General features: G+C 61.0%; 1 protein-coding gene across 1 annotated transcript in view; it reads left to right on the top strand.

Annotated features, from left to right (window-relative positions):
* KIFC3 (kinesin family member C3) overlaps positions 1-9,681 on the top strand; it is a 31,183-nt gene that overhangs the window by 20,814 nt on the left and 688 nt on the right. The window contains exons 8-19 of the mRNA XM_025044602.1: positions 385-558; positions 1,166-1,313; positions 1,396-1,475; positions 2,558-2,669; positions 3,749-3,930; positions 4,946-5,050; positions 6,354-6,484; positions 7,097-7,220; positions 7,469-7,598; positions 7,690-7,919; positions 8,230-8,364; positions 8,788-8,896. Of these exons, the coding sequence (XP_024900370.1) occupies positions 385-558; positions 1,166-1,313; positions 1,396-1,475; positions 2,558-2,669; positions 3,749-3,930; positions 4,946-5,050; positions 6,354-6,484; positions 7,097-7,220; positions 7,469-7,598; positions 7,690-7,919; positions 8,230-8,364; positions 8,788-8,896 (1,660 nt within the window). The remainder of the gene's footprint in view (positions 1-384; positions 559-1,165; positions 1,314-1,395; positions 1,476-2,557; positions 2,670-3,748; positions 3,931-4,945; positions 5,051-6,353; positions 6,485-7,096; positions 7,221-7,468; positions 7,599-7,689; positions 7,920-8,229; positions 8,365-8,787; positions 8,897-9,681) is intronic.

Raw genomic sequence — 9,681 nt, 5'->3', positions numbered from 1 at the left:
ATTCCTGGTCTGCACCAGGTCCGGCCCCTTTCCCTTCGCTGTCCGGGGCCAGGCACGTGGTAGGCATCTTGGGTGCCCGCCCTGTGCCAGGCATAGATGCCATGCATTACTGGACTCTGCTCTTGTCTTTGCCCTTCTTGTCCATTCTGTGCCCAGGCCAGGGCCCCACACGGGCTCATGGTGGGCTCATTGAGATAGGAAGATTCCAGGAAGCCCTCGTAGTGTTCTGGAAAGGCGGAACCTCGTAGATTCTCTAGTTTTTTCCAGGGGCTCTTGGTGGGCTGGCCCCGAGGGTCTTTTCCCCAAGCCAGCTGTGCCTCAGGGCCCGGGGGGAGGTGAAGGCGTCCCACACCTTCATGCGCCCGTCCCTCTCTCACCTTGCAGTATGTCATCAAGACAGTGGAGGTAGAGTCCTCTAAGACCAAGCAGGCCCTCAGCGAGTCCCAGGCCCGGAACCAGCACCTGCAGGAGCAGGTGGCCATGCAGAGGCAGGTGCTGAAGGAGATGGAGCAGCAGCTGCAGGGCTCCCACCAGCTGACTGCACAGCTCCGGGCGCAGGTGCGCAGGCCACAGGGTAGGGGGGTGCATGCGGTTGTCGGGGAGCACGTGCACACAGCAGAAGTGGGCCTTTGGTACAGTGCAGCAGTTGGCACTCAGGGGTCCGACAGACCCAGATTCTGGTCCCTCCTCTCCCTGCTGGCCATGTGACCAAGGGCCACTTTTGCCCAAGTCTCTGCTTCCTCATCTGTAAAATGGTGTGATCACGGAACCTACCTCACAGCAGGGCTCAGGGACAGCATCACGAGAGGCTCTTTGCATGGGGCCCAGCACACATGGTCTCGGACAGGTGCTCTACTCAGTATCATAACCAGTGCTCTAACTGCTTTCCTGGGGCTTATGCACCTGTTATGTGCCAGGACCCAGGCTGGTGCCAGGGCAACCCAGGGAAAAAGCTACAAGGAGCTCCCGGCCCTATGAGGGAGAGAGATGCCTGTGTGTGTGTGTGTGTGCGCGTGTGTGCGCGCGCGTGCATGTGTGTGTGCATGTGTGTATTGTATGTATGTGTGCATGTGTGTGTGGGGGGGTAAGAAGCGGGGCTTCTTTCTGGCACCCACTCCACTCCCTCCGAAGCCCCATGTATTGAGCTTCTGGCCTTGGCTGCCAGATCGCCATGTATGAGTCAGAGCTGGAGCGGGCACACGGGCAGATGCTGGAGGAGATGCAGTCCCTGGAGGAGGACAAGAACCGGGCCATCGAGGAGGCCTTCGCCAGAGCCCAGGTGGAAATGAAGGCCGTGCACGAGAACCTGGCAGGTGAGCCGGCCGGCTGAGCCCTGGCCTGCCCCACACCGAAGCCCCTCACCCTGCCGGCTTCACACCTCTCCTGTCCCCACAGGTGTCCGGACCAACCTGCTGACACTGCAGCCGGCGCTGCGGACCCTCACCAACGACTACAATGGGCTCAAGCGGCTTAGGTGAGGGCTAGGGCAGATGCCACGTCCGCCCAGGGCACTCTTCTGAAACACCAGCAGAGGCCCCCAGAAAGCAGTCCCCTCTGCCACTGCCACCTGCAGATACTGTCTGCAAAAACAGACTCGTCAGGGGCAGGTATCCGGGCCTTTGTCTTATTATGACTCTTTGAGTCACACATGTTACAGATACCCTTGTATCTCAAACATGCTACATATATTCTCACATCTGTTGGGTTTAATTTTATTTTTCAAGCTGTGCTTGTACAGTAGGAGAATAGCCAACGTCTCTTAAGTGCCTCCTACACGCTGAGGCTTTTATAGCCGTCGGCTCCTTGAATCCGCCCGACAGCTCTGCAAAGTAGACAGACTGATATATTTTAGGACTAGAAAATAGTTCCTTAAAAAATTACGTCAGTCACACATGGGCACGGTAGAAAGTTCAAGCCCTGCGAAAGGGCATCCGATGAGACGGGACGCCTCTCTCTGCCACCCGGCCCCCCAAAGGCAGCCTCCGTGTCAGCATTTCCCCAGAGCATTCTGAGCGTCACAAAACAAAACGTATTGTCTTTTATGCCCCCTTGCCCAACAAGGGGACCATATGTACATGTGGCCTGCATCTTTCTCCTTTCCCCTGTGAGATGCAGCTTGGAGGTCTTTACGTAGCAGCTTCGACAGACCCACAAGTTTAGACGGTGGTGTTTGTCCACATGTTACAGATGAGAAGGCTCAAAGGCATCGAGCCGGTTGTCTCAGGTCTCCCAGCTACTCAGGGTGCAGCTGGGATTTGGGTCCAGCCAAATCCAAAGTCAAGTGCGAGTGCTGTGGAGTGAGGCTGAGTCCAGGCTCTTCGCTTATTAGCAGGGCAACCTTGACCTGCTGGCCTAGCCTCTCTGCGACTCAGTTTCTTTCTCCGTAAGATGGGACTGGTAGCAGAACCTCCCCAGAGGGGTCACCGGGAAAATTCGACGCGTGACAGCGCGTGTCCAGGATTCAACGCAGGGAGGGGGTGGGGGGCAGAGAGCGGCCTGTTGGGGGCCAGGCGGCCGTGGGCTGGGGCCCTGACGGCGCTGCACGGCCCCCCCCCAGATCGGCCAGGCCATCGAGGAGGTCAACAGCAGCAACCAGGAGCTGCTGCGCAAGTACCGCCGGGAGCTGCAGCTGCGCAAGAAGTGCCACAACGAGCTGGTGCGGCTGAAAGGTGACCGCCCGGCGCCGGCCTGGCTCAGAGGGGGCCCCGCCCTCCCCCTCGGCCCCCAGCACCTCTCCAGGCAGCTGTGCCCTGTCATTGAGGAGCTGTCGTGATTCCCTTTTCGAGGGTGAGGCAGCGGGCACAGGGAAGTCGGGGACTTGGATCTGTCCAGCTCGGAAGCCCTTGCCCGACGCCCATGGCAGGCGACTCTGGCTCTGGGTGGCCACGAAGTCGGGTATTGGAACGCTGGGTGGCAGGTGGTTGGAATGCCGCTCGTTCTGACCTAGGGCCTGGTCAAGCTTGAGAGTTCACGTGTTCCCCGCACAGAGGGCTGGGGAGCGCCCATTCTGTGCCAGGTACTGTTCCAGGCGCTGAGATATGGCCACGGGCTCCGCGGACACCGTCCCTGCCCTCTCGGCGGTCGGGGGCTTCCCGGGGGAGGTGCAGCTAGAGCTGAGACCTGGACCGTGAGTCCGAGTAGACAGGTGCAAGGGGAAAGTGGGCTTAAGCTGGCTGTGGTGGGGAGTTTCCTCTTCATTCCAGCAGCTCTGGGGTCCCCCTGCAGGACTTGGAGCAAGGAGGTGACACCATCAGATCTGTGCCTCCAAACACCCCTGGGGCTGCCTCGTTCCTGTGCCTGTTCAGTGCTGCCAGCAGCCCACCTGCTCTCTGGTTCCCAGGCCCTGTCCTGTCATTCATGTCGTATCTTTTATGACGGTAGAACAAGTCCCTTGGCTTACTGGGACCCAAGCCTCTCACTGTGCAGATCAGTAAACTGAAGTACGGAGTTGTAAAGAGCGTGTCATACCCCATCCTGGTCAGGCCAGTGTCTGTGTCCCACAGTTGTCCTTTCCTCCCTGTCTTCAAGGCAAAACTCGTACCCTCAACTGGTTTGCTTAGGAAGAGAATGTTCCAATAAGTGAACTTGTACTGTAGTGTGAGTGACTGGTAACAGCTTTGTGGGCCACCTTGCCCTGGGGGCCTTGCTTAGAGCCACTAGCCTGCTTAGGACACCAGCGGACACCGGCACAGAGGCAGTCTGGTCTTGACCTGGCCTGTACCCGTCTGTCCTTGCCAACCCGATTCAGGGAACATTCGGGTGATTGCTCGTGTCCGGCCGGTCACCAAAGAGGATGGGGAAGGACCTGAGGCGACCAATGCAGTGACCTTTGATCCCGATGACGACTCCATTATCCACTTGCTGCATAAAGGAAAACCTGTATCCTTCGAGCTGGACAAGGTCTTCTCCCCGAGGGCCTCACAACAGGACGTGAGTGTGGCTCCCGGGTTGGGGGGAACGGATAGAGCACTGGAGAGAGGGGGAGACATAGAGACTCATCAGGAAAGGGAGAGATAGTGGGGGAGTGGACAGAAAGCAGTGCGAGCGTGGGGGAGACAGGATGGAGAAGCCTGGGGCACCAGGGTCCCTCTCCTCTTCGCTTTGGAGAGAAGAGGGGTGGGAAGATAAGACGGAGGGCCTTGGAAGCATGTGCTGGGACAGAGTGATCGGTGCCTCCCATGTGGCCCCTCCCACCTTCACAGCCCTACCCACTTATGTGGCCCCTCCCATATTCACAGCCCCACCTACCATGTGGCCCCTCCCACACTCACAGCCCCACCCACTTATGTGGCCCCTCCCATATTCACAACCCCACCCATCATGTGACCCCTCCTACCCTCAGCTCCACCCTTCCATGTGGCCCTTCCCACTCTCAGCCCCACCCACCCATGTGGCCCCTCCCACACTCAGCCCCACCCACCTCTCCAGTCTGTGAGAGCCATGTGGTCTCAGCATTGGCTCTTCTCTCTCAGCTGCCAGGGCGAACCTGCCAGGGTCAACCTGCCAGGCCTGTCTTGCCTGTGCCCTGCTGTCTCTGTGCCTGGCTTTTCCTTTGCTCCCGTCCTCTGTCCACTGGGAGGCTGGCAGATGGAGGAGGTGCCAGGAACATGCTGGCTTCTGCCTTCATTTTGCTGTGCCTTCCTTAAGCGCAGGGCAATCTGGGTGGGGGTGGGTCCTGAGCTCCAGGGCTGGGCGGCCCCTTCCTCAGGTCTTGGTGGCAGTAAGTGCTGCCCTGTCTTCCCTTCCATCTCTCGGCAGCCACATTGCCATTGATAACTAGTGCACGTGCCTGACTAGTCACCAGTTCCTCCACAGTGAGCCAGTTGTGCTATATTCCTGAAAGAGAGAGTGATTAGGGGGGGTGGGTGGGTTTGGAGCTGGTGGGGGCCCCTGGTCCCAGCAGTCCTGGCAGCCCCACACCCTCTATGCCACATCTTCTCCCCAGGTGTTCCAGGAGGTTCAGGCCCTGATAACCTCCTGCATCGATGGCTTCAACGTCTGCATCTTCGCCTATGGCCAGACGGGCGCCGGCAAGACATACACGATGGAGGTGGGTGCTTGCTGCATGTGGCAGGTGTTCAGGGAGTAAGAACCACCCCCTTGGTGTTGTCGATGGGGGCACCCCTCCTTGGTTTCAGGGTTCTGCGTCACTCGGTCTTCATAACCACCCTGGGAGCACAGCCCCCAAGTCATTAGGCCTGAAGATGGGACACCTTGCCCAAGTGTACCTGTGATGGTCCCAGTGGATATGGGGAGAGGCAGGTGTGCTGACAACAAACTGGCAGCAGAAGGATCTCGGCCTGAGGTCAGACTCCAGGGCAGACCACTGGCACGGTCTCCCAGGACAGGCTTTCATTGAATCACCCACATGCATTTCTTGGGCTCCTGCTGTATGGCTGCCCCATGCTGGGCCCAGGAGGCCATCGGCATGAATGAGCGAGGGAGACTGACCCACGGGAGCTGTGAGGCGCCCAGCTCCTACCTGCCTGCCGCTCCCAGGGCAGGGCTTTATCTTCCTGTTTGTGGCCGTCCCCTCTCCATGGAGTGTGGCTGGAAATGGGGTCACTGAGAGGAAGAAGAATCTTGACTGTAGAGAAGATGGAAGCCTGGTCCCCGGGGTGTCTTTGATTTGTTAGCTTTTCCCTGGCTCTTGAGGGGGTTGGTGCTGTAGGTTCCCCAGACAGAGGAGGTGGGCGGGTGTCCGGGTGTCTGGACAAGGGTGGGTGAGAAGGCCGTATGAGGAGGCGGCCATTGGTAGCAGTACTTGAGGCCTGGCAAGGAGGCCTGAGCGGCAGAAGTGGAAGGGGGTGGGAGGGGGTGGGAGGTGCCATCGAAGGGGAAGCAAGGGCCCAGGGGAGATTTCCTTGCAGAAAGGCCAGCCCATTGGGCCCCAGGGCACTTGCTCTGCCTGTGCCTCCCCCCCGCCACCCACAGAACCCAGCTCGTGGCCTTGCTGACATCGGGTCCCCCCATGGGCAGTGGCAGGGAAATCGCAGGTTCCCGGTGCCCCTCCCAGGTGGCCCACCAGTGCCAGATACACATCTGGCGTTCAGCAGCCCCTGTGTGCAGTCCCCTGCCAGGCATTTCACCTGGGTGCTGTGCTTTAAGTCACAGGGAAGGCCTGGCAGGGTGGTGCCATTTAAAAGTGGGAAACTGAGGCCCAAGGAGGTGAAGTTGGTGGAGGGCATTCTGGGGGCAGACGGGCATGCAGGTGGGAATTTCGGGCAGGGAGGCTGGCCTGCAAGGGGTAGCTGGAGGGGGTGGGAGCCACAGGCACCCTGTGAGCATCTGCACGGGCCACCCCTCATGGTGAGGAGAGGACCGGCTCACTGGGGCCTTCCTTCTACCCCCAGGGGACCCCTGAGAACCCGGGCATCAACCAGCAGGCCCTGCAGCTGCTCTTCTCTGAGGTGCAGGAGAAGGCGTCCGACTGGGAGTACACCATCACCGTCAGCGCCGCTGAGATCTACAACGAGGTCCTCAGGTGGGCGGCCCGGAGGTGGGCGGCCCTCGGGTTCGAGGCTGTCGGGTGGGCGGCCCCCAGGCCCTGGTGTGCGCACAGGCCTCCCAGGCAGCTTTGTGGTCCTCAGGACCGTGTGGAGTCGTGTGGGATGGGAAGTGGGGTCTCTTTGAAGAAGGATGTGGAGGCTGTATATTAGGACTCAGCCCCGGGTATCTGCCGGTCCCAGGCCACCCCGTACCCCGCCCCCGCAGACCAGCAGGCAGGGAGAGGAGGGCTCTCTGTGAGCCTCCCTGGAACCCCCAGACTGAGGTGCTCCTTTTCCCCTCAAAGCGTCCTCACCCTACCTGCAGGCTGTACCAGGTGGCGATTAAGTGAGAGTGGGCGGGTTGGGGAGCTCTGCCTGCAGGGGCCAGTGTATCCTGGGGGCATTAGCACCACCCCAGGACTTTTGGGGACTGGTCGGTCTCCCTTCAGCAGACTGAGTGCAGGGGAGGAACTGGCGGAGGAGGAGGGGCTCAGCCCGCAGGTCCAGGAAGGTGCAAGGGGTCGGGGCACACGCCAGGCTGGGGGCAGGAGCAGTTCAAGCAGAGGCAGAGCGCAGAGCGGGTGACTGTATCCCACCTGCGCCTCCAGGGACCTGCTGGGGCAGGAGCCCCAGGAGAAACTGGAGATCCGGCTGTGCCCGGACGGCAGTGGGCAGCTGTACGTGCCAGGGCTGACGGAGTTCCAGGTGCAAAGCGTGGACGACATCAACAAGGTGCGGGGCTGGGGGCCGGGGGGTGGGGATGTGCTCGGGAGACCCGCCCGCGAGCCGCAAGCGAGAGCTGCTCTGGAGAAGGACACGCGGGCAGATGCAGGCTCTGCCATGTCCCCACACCCCTCTGAGCCTCAGATTCCTCCTCTGCACAATGCAGAGGGTGACGCCCCCTCACAGCGGTGCTCGGGGACGGGGCGACTCCAAGACCTCGCTCCAGACCCTGCGTCTCTGCCGTGCCACCCGTCCAGGTGTTCGAGTTCGGCCACACCAACCGCACAACCGAGTTCACCAACCTGAACGAGCACAGCTCCCGCTCCCACGCCCTGCTCATCGTCACCGTGCGTGGCGTGGACTGCAGCACCGGCCTCCGCACCACGGGTGAGTGAGGGCGACAGGCGGCCTGGCCCGAGCACCCTCCGCGTCGGTCCTCTCTGGGGCGGCCTTGACCTGCCCAGCACCCTCCCCGCAGGGAAGCTGAACTTGGTGGACCTGGCCGGCTCAGAGCGCGTGGGCAAGTCGGGGGCCGAGGGCAGTCGCCTGCGGGAGGCGCAGCACATCAACAAGTCGCTGTCGGCCCTGGGGGACGTCATCGCGGCTCTGCGCTCCCGCCACAGCCACGTGCCCTTTCGCAACTCCAAGCTCACCTACCTCCTTCAGGACTCGCTCAGCGGGGACAGCAAGACCCTCATGGTGGTACAGGTGAGCGTCTCAGGTGGGCCAGACAGTGGCCCTCAGTGTGTATGGGCGAGGCCAGCACCAAGACCGGGGACCCCTCTCCCAGGTACCCCAGCTGTGCAGGGAAGGGACCCTTGTCCTCTGTGGCTCCAGAGTTGGACAAGCACCCCGCCAGCCTCTGCAGCAGACCTGGCCACGTGCACCCTGTGCACCTCACGAGTTCCTTCACTTTGGCTAGACTCCCCTGGCGGTGAGTGCCAGGGGAGCATGCCACCCCCTCCACTTCTGTGGGGGTGGCTGGCTTGGGTGGAGAGTGAGCCCTCGTGTTCTCTAGGTGTCCCCTGTGGAGAAGAATACCAGCGAGACACTCTACTCCCTCAAGTTTGCTGAGAGGGTCCGCTCTGTGGAGCTGGGCCCCGGGTCCCGCAGGGCAGAGCTGGTGTCCTGGTCCAGCCAAGAGCATCTGGAGGTATGGGGACAGCACAGGCCTGTCTCTGGTGACACGGGGTCAGAGACATCAAGTCAGGGGACAGCCTGGAGTCGGGGGCAGGGGAAGATGCCAGAGAGGCTGAACCTAGAACCAGAACCCAAACCCAATATAGCCTGTTTAGTCCAAGTATGACTTCTCACCTCAGAGGTACCTGTGGGGTCATGAGCTGGGGGGTGGACAGGCTGCAGGCTGGCTCACAGGTGCCCAGGGGTAACTAGTTCGCTTCTTTATGTATGTTGTCTCGTTTAACTCTCACACTGCCTGAAGCAGGGTATCAGCATCATACCCATTTCACAGATGAGGAAACAGTTTCGGGAGGCTGGGAGGGGAGTGGAGGGAAGTGTGGTGGTAGGGGGTCCAGGCCAGCATGGCCCCAGCCCACCCGCTCACCCCTGCACACAGTGGGAACCAACCTGCCAGACGCCACAGCCCTCGGCACGAGCCCATTCGGCCCCCAGCTCTGGGATCACTAGCCGGCCAGGCTCTATCCGGAGGAGGCTGCAGCCGTCAGGTGAGCCTTAGGGAGTGGGCAGGTGGGTGGGTGGGGAAGCTTCCCCCACACATCGGTCACAGCCACTGGGCCGCCCTCACCTGGATGGGTTTTTTCTTTTCTTTCCTTTTTATAAAGTTTCTAAAACTTCTCTAGAACCCGTTTCACAACCTTCTCTGGTCCTGAGAAGCATTCGGGGCAGACAGTGCTAGGTCCATTTTCCAGGTGGGAAATAAGAGATGGGAGATCGAAGGCCACCTGGAGAGGGGGTAGTGTTGGGGATCCTAGCTCGGCTGTTGACTTGAGGACCAGGACTCGAGTCTCCCAGGCTGTACTGGCTGGGCTCATGCAATACACCCTCCAAGGCAGGCCTGGCATCGCCAGCCCCGGGCCCCAGCTCCAGGGGATGGAAAGGGCAGGGCTCACCCAACGTCCCGGATGAGCAGTGAGCCTGGCCAGAGGACTGGACTTCAGGCTTCAGCCTCCCGCTTGGCCCTACCCACGGAAGGGCCTGGAAGTGCTTAGAGTCCAAAGGGGTAGGGGCAGCAGGGTCCCGAGGGGCTTTGGCCCGAGACAAGCCCACTAGTGAGATGCCCATTGCTTTGATTTCAGCCTGAGGCTGGGGCTGCAGAGTCTCCAGGTGAGTGTGGGGCCGGTGGCCCAGGGCTGCCTGCCTGCCACTGCCCACCTGCCGCCTTGGGTCGCAGGGCTGTGTTGGGGGCTGCTCAGGGCTGCGTCTGTCCTGCTGCTGCCTGCTGTCTGCGTGCTTCTGCCTGCCTCTCTCCTGCTCTTAGACAGAGGCTGAT

This window comes from Pteropus alecto, unplaced genomic scaffold (genome assembly GCF_000325575.1).
Source record: "Pteropus alecto unplaced genomic scaffold, ASM32557v1 scaffold123, whole genome shotgun sequence".
NCBI classification, from domain to species: domain Eukaryota; kingdom Metazoa; phylum Chordata; class Mammalia; order Chiroptera; family Pteropodidae; genus Pteropus; species Pteropus alecto.
The sequence above is the reverse complement of the archived record's forward strand: the minus strand, read 5'-3'. Positions and strand labels throughout refer to the sequence as shown.